General features: G+C 58.9%; 10 protein-coding genes across 11 annotated transcripts; 6 read left to right on the top strand and 4 right to left on the bottom strand.

Annotated features, from left to right (window-relative positions):
- Positions 1–45: 45 nt before the first annotated feature.
- JDV02_007148 (uncharacterized protein) lies at positions 46–765 on the top strand (the record flags this gene model as incomplete). Its single annotated transcript, XM_047988615.1, has 1 exon — positions 46–765. One exon carries the CDS (start codon positions 46–48, stop codon positions 763–765), a length of 720 nt encoding a protein of 239 aa, XP_047844613.1.
- Positions 766–2148: 1383 nt separating this feature from the next.
- Positions 2149–3376, top strand: JDV02_007147 (uncharacterized protein). Its single transcript, XM_047988614.1, has one exon. It carries the CDS (start codon positions 2607–2609, stop codon positions 3132–3134), a length of 528 nt encoding a protein of 175 aa, XP_047844612.1. The 5' UTR covers positions 2149–2606; the 3' UTR covers positions 3135–3376.
- An 845-nt stretch (positions 3377–4221) lies between these two features.
- Positions 4222–5711, top strand: JDV02_007146 (uncharacterized protein). Its single transcript, XM_047988613.1, has 4 exons — positions 4222–4726; positions 4783–4916; positions 4980–5162; positions 5224–5711. The coding sequence occupies exons 1-4, from the start codon at positions 4259–4261 to the stop codon at positions 5621–5623; spliced, it is 1185 nt and encodes a 394-aa protein (XP_047844611.1). The 5' UTR covers positions 4222–4258; the 3' UTR covers positions 5624–5711.
- JDV02_007145 (uncharacterized protein) lies at positions 5482–6867 on the bottom strand. The gene is made up of 4 exons (XM_047988612.1): positions 6718–6867; positions 6561–6669; positions 5675–6480; positions 5482–5624 (listed from the first exon to the last, which is right to left on the bottom strand). The coding sequence occupies exon 3, from the start codon at positions 6343–6345 to the stop codon at positions 5689–5691; it is 657 nt and encodes a 218-aa protein (XP_047844610.1). The 5' UTR covers positions 6346–6480; positions 6561–6669; positions 6718–6867; the 3' UTR covers positions 5482–5624; positions 5675–5688.
- JDV02_007144 (uncharacterized protein) lies at positions 6801–11044 on the top strand. 2 transcript variants are annotated; one of them, XM_047988611.1, is made up of 3 exons: positions 6801–8430; positions 8995–9273; positions 9351–11044. In XM_047988611.1, exons 1-3 carry the CDS (start codon positions 8099–8101, stop codon positions 10966–10968), a joined length of 2229 nt encoding a protein of 742 aa, XP_047844609.1. In that variant the 5' UTR covers positions 6801–8098; the 3' UTR covers positions 10969–11044. The 2 variants fall into 2 exon arrangements, with proteins under 2 accessions (XP_047844609.1, XP_047844608.1); XM_047988610.1 differs by lacking the exon at positions 6801–8430 and having other exon boundaries at positions 8723–9273.
- A 239-nt stretch (positions 11045–11283) lies between these two features.
- JDV02_007143 (uncharacterized protein) lies at positions 11284–11707 on the bottom strand (the record flags this gene model as incomplete). The annotated part of the gene is made up of 2 exons (XM_047988609.1): positions 11284–11539; positions 11676–11707. The coding sequence occupies 2 exons, from the start codon at positions 11705–11707 to the stop codon at positions 11284–11286; spliced, it is 288 nt and encodes a 95-aa protein (XP_047844607.1).
- Positions 11708–13547: 1840 nt separating this feature from the next.
- JDV02_007142 (uncharacterized protein) lies at positions 13548–15007 on the bottom strand. The gene has a single exon (XM_047988608.1). It carries the CDS (start codon positions 14632–14634, stop codon positions 13600–13602), a length of 1035 nt encoding a protein of 344 aa, XP_047844606.1. The 5' UTR covers positions 14635–15007; the 3' UTR covers positions 13548–13599.
- Positions 15008–16812: 1805 nt separating this feature from the next.
- JDV02_007141 (uncharacterized protein) lies at positions 16813–17115 on the top strand (the record flags this gene model as incomplete). Its single annotated transcript, XM_047988607.1, has 1 exon — positions 16813–17115. The coding sequence occupies one exon, from the start codon at positions 16813–16815 to the stop codon at positions 17113–17115; it is 303 nt and encodes a 100-aa protein (XP_047844605.1).
- Positions 17116–18434: 1319 nt separating this feature from the next.
- On the top strand, positions 18435–21351 carry JDV02_007140 (uncharacterized protein). The gene is made up of 5 exons (XM_047988606.1): positions 18435–19566; positions 19621–19725; positions 19780–20153; positions 20213–20280; positions 20331–21351. Exons 1-5 carry the CDS (start codon positions 19384–19386, stop codon positions 20741–20743), a joined length of 1143 nt encoding a protein of 380 aa, XP_047844604.1. The 5' UTR covers positions 18435–19383; the 3' UTR covers positions 20744–21351.
- Positions 21352–21572: 221 nt separating this feature from the next.
- Positions 21573–23207, bottom strand: JDV02_007139 (uncharacterized protein). The gene has a single exon (XM_047988605.1). The coding sequence runs from the start codon at positions 23041–23043 to the stop codon at positions 21760–21762; it is 1284 nt and encodes a 427-aa protein (XP_047844603.1). The 5' UTR covers positions 23044–23207; the 3' UTR covers positions 21573–21759.
- Positions 23208–23609: the final 402 nt, after the last annotated feature.

Below are 23609 nucleotides of genomic sequence, written 5' to 3'. Positions count from 1 at the left end.
CTGTCTGTCTGGCTCTCCTGGTCTTGAATAAGAAGCCTTGTCAAGATGCGCTGCTCTCTCCCGGTCGTCGCCGTCCTCGCGGCGTTCTGCACCACCGCCGGTGCCCTCCCCCAGTCGGGGATGGAGATTCGCGCCGCGGCTTCTACCGTCGACAAGAAGCCCAAGTACTCAGTCGTGCCGCTCGAGCCCGGCGACAGCCATCCGGGCGGCGGTGGCGGCGACGGCGGCGATGACAACACCAGCACTGCAGTCACCATCATCAAAACTGTGACCAAGACATCGGAGCCGACCACCGAAGTCATCACCAAGACCGCCGAACCGCAGACTGTCACCAAGTCGATCCCAACCACCATATCAGTCATTGACATGACGGGAGAGCCAACGACTACGGTCGTCGCGACTTCAACTTCGGTGCCGCCGCCACCGCCGCCATCTATTACTACGCAATCCTCAATGGTCTCCTCGGCTCCGGCACCAACCTCGTCCGTATCGAGCGAGCAGCCCTCCGTTACCGTCACCAAGTCTGCCACGACCACCCCGCTCCCCACGGCCAGCAGCACGTCTGCGGCGCCCACCACAACTGATACCATCTCGACACTGCCGACGAGCTTCACTAGCGTCGTCACGACACCAACCACGTTTGCGACCATCACCACTACGCCTCAATCGTCCACCTCGACTCGCAGCTACGACGACGGGCAGTGGCACACGACTTATCCGGCGTGGAACGGCACCATGACATATCGCTATCGGCGGCGTTCCTAGGGCTCTCGCGCAAGCCGCCCTCTTGAGGAACTAAACCCTCTTGAGGAACTAAATAATATTCAGGCAAGCGCGCATTTTCGCGGCTCGCTGGTGGTACATTGCTCTATTATTGCAAACGGCATATGGATTGCGCAGGAGTTTTGCGGGGTCAGCATAGGAGCGTTCATGCAGTGCAGTGGCGCCAGCCATACTGCAACGCAGACCAAGTGCTGGGATGCGTCCTCACGTAGCTACGCTTAATACGATAGACATATATGTATATACAAAGTATAAAGTACACTCGCCGACATTGCTCGTTGACGCAAGTGATTCCGAATGCGTTGTGTCAGGCGTGCCGTGGGCATGACAAGCTCCCATGCCGTGTCTAGACTCGGGCATGTTGCATGAGTGACGCGACGATGACGAGCAAGAGCCTTTCTCGAGCGAGTGTCGACTAGTACTTACTACCTAAACTACGTACTTCGTACATAAAACAACAATGAGACCGGCGGGGGACGAGGATGCGCTCAATGCCTCAGCAAGGGCGGGGTGAGTTGCACGCCATGCTATGCCATGCATGCGTGTGTGCGTGCGTGCGTGCATGAGCCATGGCAGGCGTTCGTCTCGCTCGTCGTGTCGAGCAGAAGCTCTCGGCCCGGCGGACTACACCGCCATCATGACGGACACGAAGGAAGGGAGGGTCTCCTCACATGGGTTCGTATACATGCATACCACCTAGGTATGAAGTTGGTTACTCACGCCAAAGCGCTGGTAGTGGTAGTAGTAGTAGTCTTTCTTGGCGGGCGGGCGGGCGAGCGGGCGCTGTCGTTGTTGAGCGGAGAACAAGTCGGTGATGCGCCGGGTTGTTGTCGCCACCAGTGATGGCGCTGCGGTGCCTCGATTTTTTTCTTGGTGTTTTTTTTTTTTAAATTTGAGGCAGAGGAAGTGCACAATTATTCGACCGCCATGTCGTCGCTTCGTAAGTGCATGTGTACGGGTGCGTGTGTGTGCGCCCTCACAGTGTCAGCGCCCTGCGAGGCATAGATGGCGCCTAGGTATTAGCATCAAGGATGGGAATGACGTCCCGGCAGTGCCGTCGACGCTTCCCCGGCACACACACATGCACACGCACACGCACACGCCGCCCAACACGATGGGGAAGAAATGACCCCCCCCCCCCAAGCGACTTTATTACCAGACACGCACACACGTGCACGCTCGCACGCACACACGCATACGTTACGCCATCGGGCAGCCCGCACAAAACGTGCCTGCCTGCCCGCGCAACAGCAATGGGGGAAGAAGAAGAAGAAGAAGAAGAAGAGAAGAGCCCAACCAAGAAGCCGCCCCGCCGCTGGGGGGTGCTCAAAGATACTAGGTATCACTACTCCTCCTGCTACCACTCTCCGTGCATACATTCAGGCTCTGCCTCGTTTGTCGCTCCAATGGCGGGCATCCACGTCCCGGGGGGAGAAGCCGATGCCCGCCGGCTGGGCAGCAATTCATTCATTCACACGCACGCCAGTGGGCCCGCCCCGGAAAGACAAGTGACCGCCCAGGTTGAAAGAAAAGGCGAGAACCACGCCCAAGAACTGGTTTCCATGGTTTGGCAACACCGAGTGCAGAATACTTTGAAATAATTCTCTTTTACCTTCTCAAGGTCGACAAGGCTGCCGCTCTCCCCCTTTACCACTCCTCTCCTCTCCGTGGCCCGTCTTCTATCCGACGCAGCGCTTCATCGGGCCGCAACCCCCACTTATCCCGGGCTCCGGTTTGGCTCCAATCCCTCCCGGGCCCCCCGCACGCAGCAGAGTCGCCGATCAGTTGCACCGGAAGCCCGTTACCTACCCTGAACCCTCGGCATGCGCTCCGGGCCATCCTCATTCCGCAGGTACGGCCTGCGGAGCAACGGTTTCTTGATCTTCTTCTTCATCCCCATCATTGTGACGAGCTTTCTCGTCCTGCAGCCCCTTGGGCAGTTCATCCCCAGCACCACGCGCCGATCTCCAACCACACTCCCCGCCAGCGCAAGCAGTCACATCACGGGCAACGAACCCAGTCAACACGCCATCCGGGCGAGCGGCGCCGTGCACCGCCGCGCCGAGGCAGTCGGGTCCGTGTGCTCTAGCGAGGGCCAGTGGAACTGCATGACGAGCTCGTGGCAGCGGTGCGCAGCCGGGCGGTGGAGCGAGGTCGTCAACTGCGCCAAGGGGACGGTGTGCGCGCCCGCGGGCCTGACCGACGACTTTCACGTCCAGCACGACGGATCCGTGGATGGCGGTGGCGGCAGGAAAACGGGAGGGAGCGGCGGGCAGAGTAAGGGGCCGAAGGGGTCAACGAGCTTGCCGCTGTTAGGCGTTGTTCTATTGCTTTGGGCGTTTTACGTATGAGCGACGATGCGTGTCATGGATGGCACGTTGCGGGCGTTGGCTACTAGTAGTTCTCAATAATTTTAGCAAAGGCCCCTGGCGGAGAGATAGGGGTTGCGGCATTGCGACGTGTTGGTCCCCCTCACTCACATGAACCGATCAAGCTTTCTGGCTGGAATGCAGGCGAGTGACGGAGTGCAATAGTACTTTGTACGTGGCAACAGAATTGACGGCTGTCAGGACTCAGCATGACGTTTTGACAGATCATCTTCCCCGAGTGAGTGAAAGCGCGTCCCCGCTTGTGATGACATACACACATGCGCATCACAAGTCTCCGGCTTCGCTTGCGTGCCTGCATCATCCAGGTTGAATGCTTTGAACCAATATGTGTGCCGCAACGGTGAACGGCCTGCAGTGACGTCGCCAATTCCCAGACGTCGCTTGAGCACTGTACGTTGTACCAGGGTACAACCTGTGACGCTGCGGAGGAGGTGATTGATTGAATTTGGCCATGTGCAGCGTCAGCAGCGTAGCAGGACTGACGCTGACGAGAGGGCTTCTTTCGCCCGTCGTCACTCATGTTGCATTGGCAGGTCGGCCTGTCCACGTGCGGTCAACGCCGCTCGAGTGACATGCGGTTGGTTACGTAGAAACGGCTTCTCATGCAAAATTGATGGACCACTGCCCGCGCTGTCGGTGCTGTGCATGAAATGAGCTCCGGCCGTTGGTTCGCCCGGTCTGACCGACCGCTGCGACAAATCCGGACGCCTGTGCACGGAGCCCAATTTGGAATGCCGGACGCAACTTGTCCGGTTCATCGCACCGCCTTTTTCGACGTAGTACTGTATGTACTTGAGATTGCCTGATGTGTCTGTCATCCAACCGTCTCGCAGCAGCGCGGTTCCCCTGGCCCATGGAGATGCAGCGACGAGACAGCATCGCTGAGCGGGCGGGGGCGGACTTGGATGAGGTCCAGTTCGGGCTTTCCCACCCGAACGCCTCCGCCAGTGTGGCCGAAAACTGGGGGCGCCTTGGGCATGCTTAACTAGACTGGCCCATAAAGTTATCACCGCTGTTTAGATGCTGCGGGCGGATGGACTTGCGCCACGTGGACGCGGAGAATCCTGGCCAAGCGTGACGGATGAATGCGTTGGCCGATTGTATCCTTTCCGCCGAGTTCGAATGCCCAGTATGCGGGGCTTTGGGTATCCCACGATCCTCTTCCCTGCCCATATCAGTCGCTTGTCGGCAGCAGAATCAAGACACAGGTTGCGCCACTCAACGCCATGGCATCCAAAGGTACTATTCTGGTCACCGGTGCTAACGGTGGCCTCGGCTCCGCAATCGTCGCGCATATCCTCGCGAGCCCAAGACTCGCTTTCGACTATGCAGCCGTGTATGCGGTCCGCATGGCCAGAACAGCATCGAAACTGCAGTCAGTGCTGAGCCGAGCCCCCGATGGGCACAAGTATGATACACTGGACGTTGATCTCAGCTCCATCGCCAGCACCAAGGCGGCGGCTAGCAGAATCAATGAGCGTGTTGCGAGTGGAGAGTTGCCGCCCATCAGGGCCCTCATCCTCAATGCTGGCTACCAAGAAGGTGCCACTCTGGTCAGTCATGATAACCGCAACTGTGTAGCAGTGATGCCAACCGAGACAATCAATAGACAATGAGCGACGACGGACTTGAGATGACTTGGCAAATCAACTTCCTGTCCAACCTGATCCTATCGCTGCTGCTTCTACAAAGCATGGACAAGGAGCATGGGAGGATCCTCATACTCGGAAGCTGGATGCACGAGTGCGTTTCTCCTGGTTGGCCCAAGCCGATCCCCTCCGTTCTAAGCGGCTAACCTGCCGGCAGTGTCGAGGATCCTAGGAACACATCGGGAGGTAACACTGTGTATCAAGACCCCAAGTGGCAAAACCTGCTCCCAGATATAGATGCCGTCGCCAGGGGTAGATGGAGCACACCCCAAGATGATCCCACCGGACAGTCCGGCTTCCGACGATATGGGGCAAGCAAGCTATGTGCTGTCATGCTCATGTGAGTTGCCGGTGCGGTAGGGACCGGCGTGCATACGGTAGTATACTGACATGATGGACAGGCATGAGTTGGTCGAGCGTGTGGCGCGGGACCCTGCACTGACCGATGTATCCATCGTGGGACTGGACCCCGGCGGCATGCCCTCGGACCTCTGCCGTCGAGCCGACTTTATGGTCAAGACGGTGACCATGGGCCTCATTGTCCCGTTAGCGGCGCCCCTCATGGTGAGGCTGAGCCCCAACGGCCTAGTGCGGCCGACGTGGAAGAGTGCGGCCGATGTTGTCCGCGCATGCTTCGAAGTTGAGGCGCCGAAGGGCAAGCTCTTGTATCTGAACGGCACGGATGAACTTGAGACAGCCAAAGACGCACGGGACAAGGCGAAGAGGCAGCCGGTGTGGAGCTACGGGCTCGACGTCGCTGGCATCAAGAGCGGTGACAGTGCACTGGCAGATTGGCAGTGAGCTGGACGTATAAGCACGGAAGGCGTTTCAGCGTCTTAATAATGGGCTTACCATGGGCGGTTCACTCATGTATCGAGGTTTTCCTGAGATCCAACACTTGTTGGGCTGCATTCATCGAGAAGTCGCTCGACATTGTCGCATCTACCAAACGGGCCATGATGACATATGGCCCCTGATGGGACGGCACTTGCTTGGCGGCGCTTCGGGCAGACAACTTGTTGCGTTCGGATCGTTGTGATGCTTGTGCGGTCGTCGTCAAACGCCGACACCTGGCCCTGGCGACGAACATGTGCTGCGCCACTCCAGACGGTGGGCCGAGGAGGGGGAGCGAATGGCTGATGACCCCTTGGACGGAAGCAGAAAAAGACCTTAGCAGCAGGAACATGTGGCCTCCGCAAATTGCCACTGACGAAGAACGGGTGGGAACCCGAGGGCGAGGATGACAGGGGGGAGGTTGAGGGTTGCGTCTGCAGCGAAGCACGGAGGGTGGAGCTCGATTTGGCGGAGTTGGCCAGGCCCTGAATTTCTGAAACAGGCGCGGTTGGCTGTTGGCAAGAGCGGCTGCGGGACCTGACGATCCTCTGCTCCTGCACCTTGTGCACCTTGTGCACCCGAGAGTGGTGCACGCGCCAGGGGAACAGCGAATGTGACAAGGCGGCATGGCATGGCAGGTGCCAGGATGTGATGCCAGGGAAGCATGGCAGCCACCAGGCCAGGTTCATTATTATCAGGGTACCTAAAAATGGCAGGCAGGAACGGAACAGGATTGGCAGGAGGATACCTTACCTAGTCGAGGTTGTCTCTGATGTTGGTGCCAGCGTTGCATCGCGCCTGCTTGATTTGCTGCATCTCATTTCCTTGCAAGGTGCGGCTGTTTGTCGTCTGTTTATCTACGTTTCTGGGCTCCTGCATGAGGTGACAGCCGACGTCGACGCACCTGGCAGGAGGCTAGCTGGTGGCAAGCGCGACCAGCCGCCTTGGAAAGCTCGACCCGACCCACGAACCACAGCCCCAAGACAACCTGCCAGCATCTGATTAGGGGGCCTCTCCCTACTAGGTTAGTAGCCCTGGATGTCCCAGATTCTGTAACGTACCTAAGGAACCTTACAGGCACATGAGTGCACAGCTCACGCATGGTCCTGGACAGCTTGACATGCTAGAACTTGTCCTGGCGCACCAGCCACCAGCAGAGCGGCGAGTCCGAAAAGCCCCAACAGCAGTGAAGACGAAAGAAAGAAAGAAAGAAAGAAAGAAAAGAAAAACAAAAAGACTTTCCCCGACAGACTTCGCAGCGGCCAGTCAGTCGGTGTCCAACAGCGACGCTGAAACGCGACGGGACACCCCCGGCGGGCGGCGGCTGTTTCCATGACCAGCCTGGCAATCACGCGACGGGCGGCGCTCTGGTTGGCCCGCCGGCCAGGGGACCAAACGGGCGCCCCTCCTTTCGTTTCGGCCGTCCGAGTCGCTTGAAGAGGATCTTGCAGCGCCGCTCCTCATCACACGCGCCGTAGCTGCGCCTTTAATATCCCGTCAAGGGCCACCCGCGGTCGTTGGCCCCTGCTTGCCCCGGCGCCCGCCGTCCGTGCGACGACTGCGATACGGATCTTGGTCACAGGCGTGACTCGAGTGGCTACTGGCGATCATGAGCAAAAAGCTAGAGACGCCGAGGATGCGGGAGAGAGGGGGCGGGGGGCGCATTTGCCATCTGGCCCCCGGACGTGTAAATTTGTTGGCGATGCGATGGAACCGAGTGACGACGGTCCCGAATCCCGATTCACCAGCTCAGGCGGCGTGAGGTCAGCGGATACGTACGGACGTGCGAGTACAACTACCGAACAGTCCCCCCGCTCCACGCGCTCGCTTCCCGAAGAAATGATGGAGTGTTTTCGCGCTTGCTAGCCATCTTTCGTTGACGCCAGTGTTTTCCTTCTTGTTTTGGTCTTACTGCCGGATCTGCAAAGCAGGGTTGGTGGACTGACTGCGCCGTCAGCCCCCGTCCTCCCGTCGACACCTCCTGAGCGTCACAGCATCTGAGGCACGGGCAGACCTTCCAGTTGGTCTGTCTGCAACACGCCCGCGCCATCCAGTCGTTTTGATCACCGGGCAAATCCAAAGCCGAGTATTGCCGTGTAAGCCTGGTTTTGAGTCTTGACCGACACTGCACAGTTTACACAGGCCCGCCGGCTGGCTGCCCACCCGACATCGTCGCCTCTCGCGCCTCCTTTTCGCCTCGCGACGACTTTCACGGGGCACCAAAACCGAGCACAGGCTGCCGTGGAAACAGCCCAACAACTTGGAAGGCTGCTCGGGAGCTCTGCCCAGTTCACGGAGACGCTCCGCCGGCGCTTACTCCAGGCAGCCCGCCTGTGGGAGCTCTTGAGAGAGGACGCACAAGCACTAGCAGTGCCACCAGCGTCAGCTTCCAGAAAAAGAACAGCCGTTTCAACCTCGACCAGCCCAGTCGCCGCCGCCACCATGTGGGACCGCCTGCGAACCGCGACGGCGACCAGCGCAACCGACGCTCCAGCATCCCCGGCCACCAACACCACCACCGCCCTCGCAACGGCCGAGCAGGACTTCCTTCACCATCCCCCTCCTCGTCATCACGCCGCCTCGTCGTCCAAGCCTCGTCGTGGCGCCTCCGTCGGCAAGCATAAGCAGAGAATCCCCCGCATCCGCAGCCCCAGGTCGCGCCGTTCTGACAGCCTCGACGACCCGCTCGACGCACTGGGCATCTCGCGCAACGTCCCCTTCCGCCTCGAGGTTCGCAGGGGCAAGGTTGTGCCCCGGCTATCTTCAGTTGACGTGTGAGTGCCCCAGGTTTCTTCATCATCGTCATCGCTTCCAAACCCATTTCTCCGTCTCCGTGGCGCCCGTCTTCCTTCACCTGGCAGTTGCCACTCCTGCGCATGCGAGCCCCGGTGCCTTGGATGCCTGCACAGAGCATTGTGAGCGACGTCGGTTGTCCGTCCTTCAGCTCGGGCTCCCTCCACCCGGCCTGCCTGTTGGCAAGTGGATTGATGGCCCATCTCCGCGCCAATTAGCCCGATGCCGGGGGGCTACAGCCTACCACCCATGCATGCACGTCACTCCTCCATCGTCATCCTCATCGGCTGCCATGGCCTATTCTTGTCTCTAGCGGGCGCTGTCGAATGAGCCGACGACATTGGCAATGTTGTGGGAGACTGTGCTCATGGCCACGCAGGCTGTGCCCGGATCGAGGCTATGGCGGTCCGCACGCACGGTCCCGTGACGACTTCTGTATCTTTCTTGCACCTCGCACCCACACCCACACACACAACACATGCTTTGTACACACGTAACTGCAAACAAACCGGCTGACATCTGCCCCCTTCTGGCCCGTGCTGCAGCATTCTCCCTTCTCAGCAACAGGACCTATTGGCTGCTCCAAGTCGCGAGCCACCCCCACGAGATCCCCGGCGACGGTTCCAACAACACCAGCACCTTCATCAACAAGACTCGCGCTGGCGTCCTGCATCGTCAGTCTACGGCGACAGTGACGACACTGTCGGCGGCGTCGACCTCAAGGGCCCCGTCAAGCAGGCATCCGGAGACATGTACGTCCGCCCAGCAGCTGAGGAGCAGGTTTCTCCTCCCAGCTCCCCCGAAGCTGGCGCTCTCCACGGCGGGTGAGTATCATGCTGGGCATTATTCGCAAGGTGCCCTCCCCTGTGACGGTGACAATGCAACTGACTGTCGCGACCAGACATGCCGCCGACGATGTCTCTCCCATCGACGAAGAGCTGGATCGCTTCCAGCAGCAACTCATAGGAGGCCCGCTCCGAGCACACCCAGAGCGCCCCGCTCCTCACCAGCAGCGAAGCCATATTCCTTCGTTGCAGCATGCTCATCACCTACCGCGAAGTGTGCCCGACCCGTCGGTCCCTCAGCTGCGACAACCTGTGCCCCCCGAGAACCGCTTGTGGGAACGCCAAATCCATCACGGGCACCACCGCCCAGGGCAACCTGGGAATGCAATGCCACGGGAGCGTGCTGCTGAGACGCTCAACCCGCCTCAAGCATTTGGCTCTACCACAGTGGTAACGGCACCCGTGTCGAGCCACCGCAACACACCATCGCCCTCGTTTGGGCAGCGCATGCGATTTATGGGACGGAGCAAACCCGAGCCGCTTGACAGCCGGCCCCCGTGGCATGGGGCGAGTGGTCGGACGAAGCTGATCAAACCCGTACGCGATGACCCGAAGGCAGGTCCTCTTCAGATTCCCCGGAAGAGCAGCAAGCGCACAGGTCGTGGCGGGGTGCCCATTTCGACAAGTGCCCATACCCCGGGCGGCCAGGCTACATCTGAAACGCACAATGCGGGAGCCGCTACAGCTCCAGCGCGCAACCCGCACCCCCTGGCAGCCGCCCACGAGACGGCTAGAAAAGCTACCAGCCCGTCGTGGCATGCCCAAGCCCCTCTTCAATCTCAGTCTGACGCTGGAGCGCATTCGTATCCCAGCCCACCCGACACGGACTATCTGTCCCCATCACCTCCAGCTGCCGCTTTCCAATCGTGGGAAACCTCGGTGGCACCACGCGGTGTCTCACCTGACGTGCATCCGTCCAAGCCCATCAAGCGGAAGCCCCCACCAGGTGCTTCCACCGCATCCCCGGGCACGGCCTTGTCTCACTCCATTGGCGCAAGCGCCGGGCCTTCGAGCGATCAAGACGCCTGGGTGCAACCGCCGTCACGATTCAGCGTCACAACGTACGCGACATCGAATCCCGGCTCGCCCCGACAATCAGTGGACGAGCCTCCCGTCCCAGCCCTGCCGGTGCTGGCGACCCCGGGGATGGAGCGAAGACGGCCCGCCGCTGAGGAGTACAGCGTTGGAGCAGAGCCCGAGCCCGTTGCCATCACGATGAGCAGTCCGTATTCAGCCTCGAGTCACGTTCCAGTCCACGAGCGCGCTGCGCATGCTCGCATATTCAGCGAGAGCCAGCAGTCTGATCGTCGCTCCTCCATGCTGTCCATGGCGAAGCCGCTCCCTCCAGCTCCGCACGAGCAATCGTCGTCGAACGATCGCGTCGCCAACTTGAACGCGCAGATCCAGGGCCTGGTGCATCGGCGGATCAATATCACCAGAAGCATCAAGCAGATGACGGAACTGATGCCCGCCGACAACCTACTCGCGAGTGAAGAGGTGCTTCGCAAGCGCGAGGTGGAGAAGCAAAAGGTCGACGCCCTGAAGGGGGAGCTCGCGGAGGTGCAGCGGGAGGAATACGAGCTGGGCCTCAAGCTGCACCGGGCGTACAAGCGGCTGGACCAAGACGCCGAATTCGAGCCCACGACGCTGTGGGTGAGGAGGGTGACGGGTTGACGCCACTGAGAGCTTTGACAATGTGTATTTTGTCGCAGCAAGCGGACATGTTTTACGAGTGACGAATGGAATGGTCTTACATTACATGGTCTCTGCACCCTCAGCAGACGTAGCCCTTTATTGCCCAAGCCTTGCCGCATGTACGATGATGGATCCGAGCGTAATGCGCAGCTCATTCACCGCCATTGTTAGAAACTTGTCAAGCGAGCACCTCGTACTACGTAGTAACCTAACTTGCTTTATTAAACGCGCGCCGCGCGACCCCCGCAGAGGTGCGCGCACGCACGCGCGTGTGAGACGACGCCGTCGCCAGGGCTACTTGATCAATATTTTGCGCGCATCAAAGATGAGCCACGACAGAAGAATGTAGTAGCCCTCCATGAGGTACAAGACGGCCGCGGCCATGACGGACGAGAAGACGAGGTGCACGAAGAAGATGCCGAACCAGGGGCGCACGCGGACCAGGAGTAGCTGGATGATGTTGGTGGCGGACGCGAGGACGAGGTGCGAGTGGAGGAGGAGGCCGTAGAGCGGGACGCCGTGCCGTGTCCTGCTGAGGAGCATCCACCAGCTGTTTTGCGGGTGCAGGTTGTTTGTCAGTCAACGCAACGGATTCAGCCCATGATGGTAACACCGTTGCCATTGCCGATTTACTCTTCTGGGAGGGAATGGGGGGAAGGGAAGGGGAGAACTAAGTTGGAACTTACCCGCGCCGTATGTACAGCTCAAAGGCGGACATCATTCTGCAGAGGACCCAGAGGGCGAAGACGAGGGCCTCGAAGGAGGCGATGAAGAGAACTCTGCGAAGGGGGAAAGAAGAAGGAGGACGAGAGGAAAACAAGCGTTAGCCGTGCGAGGCCCTTGTCTAGGAGAAAAGGGACCTTGTGCTCTGACGATGCAGACTAAGATGAAAAGCTGAGGAGGGGGCAAATAAGGGCAAAGGGAGAGAATAAACGGCAACAGAGAGGGAGAGGGGGAGGAGGGGGGGAGAAGCAAATTTTTGTTTAGCTAGAGTGGGAGGGAGATGAGGCGCGGCGTAAGGATTGAGTGAGTGAGTGAGGGAGAGAGAGGGAGCAAGGTGATGGGACGTACATTGGTAGGTGAGCGATAAGGCTGCTGGATGAGAGACTGGGAAAGTGGTATCTCTTCGATGTAGGGAACGAGGACATGCCAGGGGGGGCCCGGCAAAAAAAAAGAGACAGAGAGAGATAGAGAGATAGAGACAGACAGAGAGAAGGAGAGAAAGGGAGAGAAAACAAGAACGGACAAGCCGGCTCGCGAGGGAGGAAAGGGAGGGGGACGCGCAGCTTCAAGTATCTTGTTGTTTGGGATGGGGAGACGACGGAGATGGATGAACGGGAGGCATTGTACACTTGTTTGTTGCTTCCCTTCGTTTGTATGGAGCCTGGAAGAGAGTTGCTGTCGTTGTTGTTCTAGCTGAGGAGGCTCGCTCCCCTTTGTGTTGTTGTATGGCAAAGGGGGGCGGTACGGTATGGTACATGGGATACGAACATGCAGCGGGACTGAACGAGCCTTTGGGAACAAGAAGCAACAAGAGCAACAACGACAAGAGGGCTGTGCCTGGGACGTATGTTCACATTTACTGTACAGTGTATGGGGGGCGTTTCCCAGTGGCATGCGCGGCTGTTGCTCAGTACTGTATCTATGAACACACAAGAAACATTGATGTCGAGAAGGATGTTCAGCCCCTTTCTGCTACTCTGACCGAAAAAGAATTAGCCCAAGAGATCAACGAAAAGAGAGAGGGGTTTTATAAAACAACGTTCGTCTCGAAACTTCTGTTCATCAACTGGGCAGGCAAGCAAGCAACAGGGCGGGAGCAAAGGAAAAAGGCGAAGATACTTCCCCGCCCCATTGCGGTCGACTTCAGCCGGCCTTGCACGTATCTACAGTGTACGTATAAACGTCCCGACGCCCCATGGCGAAACTGCCGCTGAGAAGCTAAAAGGGGGTTGTGGAGGGGGAACACAGAATATCATACAAACAAACAGACAAAGGGGAGAGGGGGACGGTGTGGAGCTTCAAAGGCACGGCTTTTTGGTATTCAAACACGAAACCTGGAGCCGCTGGCGTTGATATAAAAGAGAATGAATGGAACAAGGGGTGCAGCACAGAAGCCCTTTCTTTGGTCGTTTGTGAGAGATACTTCCCTGCATGACAACGCTCAATGAAATGCCCTTGTCTCTCTGTTACGGGGGCCATGGTTTTGAGACAAAGTGAGAGCTCGACATGAAATACGGTACTCTGTACAGTACGGGACAACATGATGAAAGAATTGGCCGGGTGTCTTTGACAAGCGCACACAAGCCACATTGTGCGTTGCCATGACAGAAACGGTATATACACATTCGGCGCGTCGCGTTGCAAACGAGTCATTACATATCCTATAGATTTTGGTCTACAGCCTCTGAGTCGTCGTTCACCTTTGCTGCCATGGCCGTGCCGGTGACGCGCCGACGCGAGTCGAGCAGTGATATCTACAGGAGAAGAAAAAGGTACATTGCTCCAGAAAGATTATACATACGCCTCTTTGCACATGCCGACGTACCATGATTCATGTACTACCTTCCAATGACCCCATCGCGCCGGGGTCGATGCGTCGTCGTCGCTTTACGACTGCCAGTGCAGCCAGTTGACAACGACCTTGTGGAAGCTGTCCGGGTCGGAGATCTGAGGCGCGTGGCCCAGGTTGGCGAAGCGGTAGAGGGTGCAGTCGGGGATCTGGGCGGCCACCTCGGGGCCCAGGACGTCGAAATGGCCGAGCTGGGCGGCGACGGCGGGGGGAGCCCACTGGGAACCAATGGCCGTCTTGTCTTTGTCGCCGACGATGAGGAGGGTGCGGGGCTTGATGTCGCCAAAGTAGTGGGCGACGGGGGAGGTGAGGACCATGTCGACGATCTGGGCCTGGTTCTTGATGTAGGCGGTGCGGCGGGAGCCGTTGTAGATGTTGACGAGCATGTTGACCCAGGTGTCATAGGCGGGCTTCCACTGGCCGACGTAGTAGACGGCCTGCTCGTAGCCGCGGATGCTGGTGTAGGTGGAGGCGGCCTCGGTGACGATGGAGTCGTCGACGCTGATGTAGGGGACGCCCTTTTGCACGTAGTCCTCGAGGCCGACGGGGTCGACCATGACCATCTCGTCGACGGTGCTCGGGTACTGGAGGCCGAAGCGGGCCGTCATCATGCCGCCCATGGAGTGGCCCAGGACGGTGACGTTGCCGACGCCGAGGGCGTTGAGCAGGCCGCGCGTGTTGTAGGCGAACTGGTTGAGGGAGAACTGGTAGGCGTCGGGCTTGGAGCTCTTGCAGAAGCCGATCTGGTCGGGGGCGACGACGCGGTAGCCGCGCGCCGCGAGCACGCGGATCGTCTCCTCCCACGTCGGGCCGCAGAAGTTCTTGCCGTGAAAGAGCACGGCCGTCTTGCCGTTGGGCTTGCACGTGGGCGAGATGTCCATGAAGGCCATCTGCAGCGCCTGCGCCTGGCTGGTGAACTTGAACACCTTGACGGGCCACGGGTACGTGAAGTTGGAGCCGTTGAGGTCCTCGGCGAACGGGCCCTTGTCGATGGTGCCCGTGGCGGCATTCCCGCCGGCGAGGGCGAGGCCTGCCATCGCGGCCAGGCTGGCGAGGAGGAGAGACAGCTTCATCTTTGAAGGTCGGGGAAAAATTGGACGGTGCGCGCGCGCGTGAGATTTGCGGTCGGTCGGTCGGTCGATCGATGCAGCGGGAGAGCGGCGGGATGTGGTGGATGAGAAGCCCGCGCGCGTGTGAAAGCAGACACACTCACACTCGCACTCACACTTCGCACAACGTTAAATAAAAACAAGGAGACTAAACGAGTGTCTTGAAGGCGAGGATGGAAGAGGCTTTCGCGAAAAGAGCGGCGCGAAGGGCTTCACGATGCGATGTGCGGCCAGACCTTTCTTTGCTGCTTAGCTCCCCTTTCCCGCCCACAGATGCTGACATTGCCATACTTGTACTCGGGCCGGCTAACTACCACGCCGCGTACCTCACCACCACCCACCGTATAGTACTAGTGAAAGTAGCAGAAGGACGTATACATGAGGTACGTACGCAGTGCTGGGTAGCTCTTGCCCAGGCCCGGCTGGTGCTGCCCTGAGAAGGAGCACCCGACACGTCCATCCAGGGGTCCATCGACTATCGCTCCAGGGAACAGGAGCCGCTAACTTAGTACCTAGGTAGTAGCAATCGCAGTGCCCCTCAATCACCAAGCAAACTGGAACCGACCGGCAGCGCCCATCCCGCTTCCACACTGGATGGCCAACATGGGGCGGCACGACGATGCCGGCAACAATCCGCGCCATGAACGGGCCTGCTCGTCCACGGCACGACTCCACGCTGCCAAAGCACGAGCACAGCGAGCCCAGTACGAAATAACTAGTACGTGGGAACGAGTAATGTTGCCGCGCAATCTCTGCTGCCCGCCCGCCCGCCGTGGCGCTGGCCAAGACGGAGGCGCTCGTGCCGCATCTTACACGTTCCCACCCGCCCGTCGAAAAAGATCCAGTAACTAAGTTACTACCTACCTACACGGGGGTCGGTCTCGCTCAGAGCCAGAGCTGTTTTGTCCCGCACGTGGCCTCGCGAGGCAATACTCTTTCTTGTGCGCAATCCGGGGCCCCCTTGTTGACGAGCAGCCTTGTCGCTGCTTGCTTGGCAGTCGACCGCCTGCAGACATCACCGTTGCTGCAATTTCCGCCCTCACCCTCCCCCACACGCTTTGCCCCCGACACTGACAGCAGCGCCGGAGCCGAACCGGCCACCTCCAAAAGTTTCGCACGAGTCTCCATGGCTGGGGTCCAAGACACGCAACAATGCCGGCAGAAAGCACCGTGGGCCAATGCGGCCAGGACCATAACGAGCTCTGCAGGGTCCCAAGTCGCAACTTGAAGCTCCCACTCTCCTGGCCGCGACCGCTGGGAATTCCTCTTACATACATGTATACCGTTATCACTCACTTCTCGGATGGCCCGGAGGCCGCCCGCCCAGAGATCTCTCAGCGGTCGTGGATCCCTACTTCATAGCCGCTGGATAAATAGAAGGCCAAGACTCGCCCGGAACCACAAGCGCCGTGGGTTGCTGAGGGGCGAGTGACAAAAGGATGGAGCCTGCGATCTGCGCCGCTCGCTGCCCTGCTGGACCCCTGCCAATAAGTCACAACAGCAACAACACAACTTCGTACGTATCTTGCCACGGGCTGCGCTCCCTCGCCTCGTCGCAACCTCCCCAGCCCACAATGACTGACTGGACTCCCCGGCCGACGTTGTTCTTGGCTCGCTGCTGTGCTACCTCCTGCATCCTCACATACTTGTGCGCTCAAGTCTTGCATTCGAGTCCATTGACCATGAACAAGTCACAAGCCTCAAGGTAACGTTCGGCTGCGAAGAATCCCGCCACCTCGTCACTGTGGCTCGCGGGTCTTGGGAACGGGAAGGCCCCGTCGCCCCCAACCCGCGGGTGCACCCAGCTGTGGCGGCCGCGGACCCGTTCTGGGCAGTTTCTAAATAGGCCGAAGGGTCCAAGAATCGACGACAGCAACGCCTCTGGTGGTCGTCGACGCACTGGCATTCCCCCCAAGACCCGAATGGCACCGACGAAGGCCCAGTCGTTTGAGCACGCGCAGAAATCTGGAGCAGCATGACTTTTCACAATTCCCTCTGGAGTGAACGCCATGGCAAGAATCCCCAGCCCCTAACATGATCTCGGTTAGTGTGGCGTCGCTGGCGCGGATGCTTTAGGACAAAAGGACCGTTGTGGCGCCGCGGTACCGAACTGGAACAAGGCGACTTCGTTCGTGAATACAAATGTCCGCGGTCGACGAAGGACACAGGACATGTGTGTCGTTTCTCGGCGCCGACATGGCACAAACAAGGAAACAGAAAGAGACTGCGCAGCTGAATTGGACTCAGGGAGTGCCTGCTCGCTTCACGCCCTGGACTGGCTCTCAGCCTCGCCTCGTGGCATTGTCTTGGATGTCATCTGCAAGATTCAAACCAAATTTGACAGAGGGCCTTCTGCAGCGACGGGCCCGACTGCCTCGTCTGGGCCCGCGACTGGGACCAGGACCAGGGTGCCTTTGCCCGCCGCCAACCGAGTGGGCCGCCTAGCAGGGAGCCGCTCCATGCAGCTGGGATGGAGGTGTCTTGCGTCAACAGGGGTATATCCTTGTCCCAACCAATGTTGCTCATAAGTTCTCAACGTCTTAGACCTTGGCCGCTGTCTGACAAGCGACGAACGGCCAATTTTTCAACAGCTTCGGGAAACTTGCTGAGTTGCACTGCTCGGCGAATGCGCCGAGAAGTTGTCCCGCAAATTCAAATTCAAAGGCGCCTTGTTTTTGGTTGGTAAGAGAGAGAGGTCGTCTACCGGGACACTGGACGTCGTGAACTTGCATGAGGCTGCCCTGGTTCATCGCATCGTCGTAACCGGGGCGAGAGATCTGCCTTTGCCGATCACTGCTTGAGAAAGCAGGTTGTCAGGGACATGCTCGGTGCTGATCCGAGATGTCTTCCAGTCTTGGTCTCGTGGACGATGAGTGTTGCAGGGGCGAATTCTGCGGACAAGGCCAAGACCAACCAGTAAAGCGGCCAACATGGGGCCACTGTGGTGGGCGTCAGCATCAAGACTCGTTGCCTCGCGATATTTCTGATGTTAGGTGCGGCATGGTATACCCAGGATGGGTTCGTGTCACTCTCCAAACACAATGCAACACCCCGTGCTGAAGAGAGCCTTGGCCGCTGTTGGTGTCTTGGATTTCGTGGTGTTGATGTACTGTGTTGGCGTGGCTAAAGAATCAATAGCTTCACGGCGCAGCAGCAGAGTGAGCCTTCATGCGATGGATTGAGCGAGGCTATCAGCATCATTTCTACGTCGCCGCCGGTTCGAGTTGCCATTGAATTTCTGCTGGCCCCCCGGACAAGGAGGGCATAAATTTCGGTGCGAGATTTAACTCTCTCTTGGAATCCCATGTGGCGTCTGCTGCATGAGCGCCGCCTGCCACACTGGGACGGCGGTTCGCTGCGACGGCAGGCGCGAAGCCGGCCCGGCACACTTGGCAGCCAGTCAGGCAGGAGGGACCCGGCAACACTAACCAAGCTCGATACTCGGCACGTACGTACTCGTACCTTGCATGAGAGCGCGGGACCAGCCACGCATCAAGTACTGCGCACGACAAGTCCTGTACCCGCCCGAGCCGATGTTCACTCGGTTGGGGGAAGTGCAAGGTTAGTAGATTCTGCGTAAGGTAAGGTACCTTAGTAGGCCCGCAGTCTAAGACGGGTGTCTGTTCGCGCCTGCCCGCCACGATACCGCCCCTCGTCTTGTCCCCATCCCCCCACTACCCGCGTGGCGTTTAGCCCTCTCGTCATCACCGCCATGGAATCTGCGGCCAACCTTGGGGGATAGGTTTGTGCACGGCACCTGCCAAACTGAAGCGACCTATGGTTCTTCTCGTCAGCGTCTCTTGCCACAGGCAGAGACAGGCGGTGCCACATTCGGATCCCACTCCGACCCTGCCTCCAGCCTCCCCTTCGATTACCCGTACTCCATTCCCCCTGGCCTGGCGTTGGCTCGGACCGGCGCCCGATCGCGACGCCCAACCCGTGATTTTCACCACTACGTGCTACTGCGCGCAACCCGTTCGCCCTGGCTGGGGGACTAAGCCGGCGCTTTGTGTCACTGTGGCCGGACGGGCCGCCGCTCGCTGCCTGCGCTTGGGCTCGCTCGAGTCCATGTATCCCGAGAATTGGCCACTGTCGAGTGACAGCCATCTAGCGTCGCAAACGACCGGCTTGTTCCCGACTCGCCGTCGAAGGGCTTTTATGAGCACTGGAATCGTCTCCTCCAAACTTGTGCGGCGTAGCTGCGTGGTGGGCTAGCCTACCCCGTATCCGAACACGGAGTTTTCGGAGCCTGCCCATGGCCCTTAGTTCCCCCCATATAGGTGAGATGCGAGACCACCCTGGCAAGCCTGGCCTGCATGGTCTTGTCTTGCTTGGGATAAGCCAGGCTTGGTAGCTTCTTCTCTGCAGATTGTCAAGCGCTTCTTTGGATGGTTAACTCTGGTGCCTCCCTGCCATTCGCGCATGGAACGCCTGTATCTGGGTACCCTACTCGTCTGCCGTCGTTGCAACCAGACCCTGTCTGTGGCCATGGTGTGACTCCGCGTCCTATCCTCATATACGGTCCACCCGCACGTACATACATCTTGACTGGGATGCCGCTTCGTGACAGTTGACAGACCGTTGTTCGTTTGTCTCCCCGCGGGATCTCAGCCGAGTGCCTCCTTGGGCCTGCATGTCCAACTGCCGCAGGATCAATTTACGGGACCAAACCACCCACCGACGGCTCGTCAGGAGCAACTGCATCATCGCAGGATGGCCTCGAACAAACTTCCCGTCGGGAGCAACATCCCAGGTGCCAGCAACGCAGACCTAGTTCGGATTCCCTGCATCGTTTTCTTCGCCGTCACTCCCATCTTTCTCGCCATTCGGATATGGAACCGTCTGTCAAGACGAACGGGTCTCGGATGGGATGACTGGACAATATTGGTGTCGTTCGTATGTCGGTCCGAGCTCCTTGTTCCTGGGTGCAAGCTTACAAGTAAACCATAGGCTTGCACTTTGGCGGTTCAGATCCTCATGATGCTAGCTTGCAACTACGGATTCGGCAAGCACAAATACCACTTGACTGAGGAAAACTTATTGATGGCTCTCAAGGTGCGCTCAATTCGTGAACTAGTTGACGACCTCTACTAACTCGCATCCTTCCAGCTGTTCTATATCGCCCAGATCTTCTACAAGCTCACCATCAACCTGACAAAGGCTTCAATTCTGCTCCTATATCTCCGCATCTTCGTACAAAAATGGTTCCGTATCAGCTGCTACAGCCTGATTGGGATCGTTGTCGCCTACATGATCGCGACTACTGCGTCGGCCATCTGGCAGTGCAATCCCATCTCCGGCGCCTGGGACAAGTCGAGCAACCCAACGTGCATCAGCCTGACCAAGAACTGGTACGCCAACGCAGGGTATTCCATTGCCACCGACGTTCTCATCCTTCTGTTGCCTATGCAGCCCCTTTGGTCCAGCAAGCTGCCAGTCAACCAGAAGAGGGCCTTGATGCTGGTCTTTGCTCTGGGTGGCTTGTAAGTCATCATTAGACCGCCAGACTGTTGTATTTGGTTGGTTGGCTCACAATCGGCAGTGTTACCATTACCTCGATTCTGCGAGCCACGACGCTCAACTTTTCCACCACAAGCCCCGACAGTACATGTATGATTTCCCCTCCGTTTTGAGGATGATCTCCTGACTCGCTATCGCAGATGACATCACGTCTACACTCTGGACAATGATTGAAGAGAATGTCGCTATTATTTGCGCCTGTCTTCCTATGTGCCGCATTATCCTTGCCTGGGTGTTTCCGAAGGCCTTTGCCAATGCCTCGTCGGCGGCCGCAGGTTCACATGGGCCCACCTATACGTTTGGTCAGAAGCGCAGCGGTGCCTACTCGCAGACCAGTGGCAACCGCGAGTGGAAGCCTTATTCGGGCCCGAACGAGGCCAATGGCACGTCCCGGAGCGTGGTTCAGCACAGCGACGACACGAGTGAAGAGTTTATCCTCACGACGGTGCACAGCGTGAACAACAACACTACGATCCAAGACGATCACGCGATTCGCAAGACGACACAATATGCCGTTTCTTACGAAAGGGAGCACTACAACAGCCGGGTGTGAGGCTAGAGGCGGTCGAGGGAACGACCTACGACAACACGTGCACGGGGTCAATGGCTTTTTGAAATAATGTCCGCCATCAAAAGTCTTTTTGTCCGACAAGCGAGCGCGCCCTATTACTCTAAAGTTGTCTTAGTAGATTTCGTGGTGCGATGTGTATTTCTATTGACGATGATGACGAGTTGGCGGTGGCCATGATACTTGCACAGCCTGCGAGCACAGCCTGCGAGATACTTGAGCGATGGTGGCGAGACATGGATAGAGATGCATAAGACTGTTGGCCAACGCCAATTTTACTGCCACGTCGGATCGGATACCCGTCTGTTCCTCTCAATTCAAGCACCAGAACAAGAAAAAGCGCAGGAGAACAAGTCCGGAGCGGCCAGGGGTATGTATCATCCAGCGGAGCATTCGATGTTGAGAACTTTTGGAGCCGTGTCTGCGACTCTGCCAACACCTCCCCCGGCGGGCGACGATCCCGCCTCGATAATAGAAATGGATATATACTTCTAAGTGACTGGGAAACATAAGCTAGCGCGTACTTTGTATATATATATATATATATATAAGCCCACCAACCCCCGCGGCCGCCGATACCTGCCCGAACGGAGCAAGATTTGCGCACAGACTTTTGACCTGCCCGGCACGCCCGCAAAAGGTCTTTTGCGCCGAAGACCGGCTCGTTGGGGACCACTGGAAAAACCCCTGCCCTGTCGTGCGTGCGTGCTCTGCCGTGTGCCTTGACCTTGCTTGCCCTGCTTGTCGGCCATCGTGTGGTTGGTTGGCTTGTTTTGGTTGACAAAAAGAGGTTGCTTGCAACTACTACTGAAGCCAGGCGGATGCAATTGACCTATACATACCTAGTGGTAACAAAAAGGCTGCTGTACACATCTCTCGAGACTGTAGCGGCTTTGTGAAGTACGAAGTATGGGGTATGTGTATATATGCACGCGTATGCACAACTTTATGATACAGTGCCGCTTGGGGCTGGGATAGGAATATGCAGCCAACTCCCTCCGCTAACTCATGCCCTCCATGAACTCGACGCGGTCGAGCAACATTCCTCTATAGCCCATGTACTCCCTCAGGCCTTCCCACTCAGGACCCGTCTCCTCGCCATGTCGCCACGGCTCTTGGAAGCCCCACGCGCATGCCACCTTGTCGAGCGCCCGCCGCTCGTCCTCGCGCAGCCAGCGGTACCGCAAGGGCGTGCCGGGCGCCCAGGTGACGCGCCGCATCTGGTCCTTGTTGCTGAGCTTGGCAATGAGACCCAGCGAGCCAACGACGAAGAAATAGCCAGAAATTCCCGCGACGCCGATGCCTGTGGCGGTGGTGACGTCCATGGTGTTTTGCCAGTAGGAGGCGTAGGCTGTGGAGAGGCCGAAGATGCCAAAGGGGAGCGTGGCCAGGCCGATGGCCGGGGCGGTCGCGTTCTTGATGAGCTTCTGGCGCTTGAAGGCGGGGACGCAGTATGCGGCCTCGACGATGCCGAGGGCGGCGTCGAGGTTCTTGGCTTCGACGGCGGTCTGCAGCGCGGCCTCGGCCACGCCGACCTCGATGGCACGCGCGGCGGCGTTGGGGCTCTGCGGGACGTATTCGATCTGGCCATTCTTGACGACGGGCTTTGGCTTCGAGGCGTAGAGCTCAAGGACCGAGGGGAGGGACTCGGGGCGGCCGAGCTGAGACTGGACCTGGACGTAGAGCTCGAGAAACTCGGGCGTCATCTCGACGTTGGGGTGGCTGATGATGTTGTAGGCCGCGTAGGATATCCGGTTGACGGCGTCCTGCAGCTTGGCGTCGATGGGGAGCCGGGTACCGGTGCGCTCGGCGCCGAGGGCGACGAGGCGCGAGGCTGACGCCTTGGACTGTGCCTCGGCGCGCTTGAGCTGGGGGTGCAGGGCGGCGGCGGCGCGCAGGCACGACTGCAGGGCGGCGGTGGTGAGCTGCTGCGCGGGGATGCCGTCGACGGAGAGGAATTTGTTGCGGCTATCCTCGACGACGTTGGCGAGCTCGCGCGGGTCGGTGATCTGGGGAGGCGAGGGGGCCGAGGCCGCCGAAGGGCGTCTGGAGGCCACCTCGGAGCTGGCAGCAGCGGGCGAAGTTCCTGTTGCGGCGGCGGCGGCGGTCGAGGACCACCGGGGAGCGATTGGGCCCCATGATGGTGGCGTAGAAGCTGATTGGGCTCGTGAGCCGGCGACTCTGCTGAGAAAGAGCGGTTGCGTTGCGGCCAAGCGGCCGTGGACCCTGGTGAAGGCATAGGAGTCGCACACGAAGCCGACCTGCCGGGGGGGCGCCCGCCGCATCGTAATGAGGCCTGCGCTCGATCGATATGTGTGATCACAAGTGGCTGGAGCAGGATGGTCGAGTGGGGAATCGGCGGAGGTTGGGGCGCAAGAGGTCGCGGGGGTTGAGGGTGGCCGTGATGAGGTTATCCGGAGCGGAAGAAATTGGAGAATTGGCGTTGATGGTCAGAGGCCAATGGGGATGGAGCAGGGGTTGTTGCCTGCGAGGCTACGTACCGGCCAGCCGTCCCTGGGGCTTTCGCCTGGGCGAGATAGTGGGTGTGTGCCATTCATTGACATCGTAAATCAAGGGCCTCAGAAAGCAAGGCCCAAGATGCAGCGGGAAAAAAAAAAGCAAACCAAATTTGCTGAGCTTAGTCGACATGAATCTCCTCTTGTTTCAGGCCTGTCTGTCTACCTTGTGCACTTGGATGACGCCGCGCGTACTTGGTACGAGGCACTTCGTTTCCCACGTGAGGTTTGCTAGGTTTCTTCGCCAGCCGGGCATGGACCCCAGGCGGCCGGGGCCTTTCAAGTCGAAAGCGGGGCACCTCAGTCATCAGTCACTGGGCCTGCCACAGCGCTGC

The sequence above is a fragment of the Purpureocillium takamizusanense genome, chromosome 6, assembly GCF_022605165.1.
Source record: "Purpureocillium takamizusanense chromosome 6, complete sequence".
In the NCBI taxonomy this organism is placed as follows: Eukaryota; Fungi; Ascomycota; class Sordariomycetes; order Hypocreales; family Ophiocordycipitaceae; genus Purpureocillium; species Purpureocillium takamizusanense.
The sequence above is the reverse complement of the archived record's forward strand: the minus strand, read 5'-3'. Positions and strand labels throughout refer to the sequence as shown.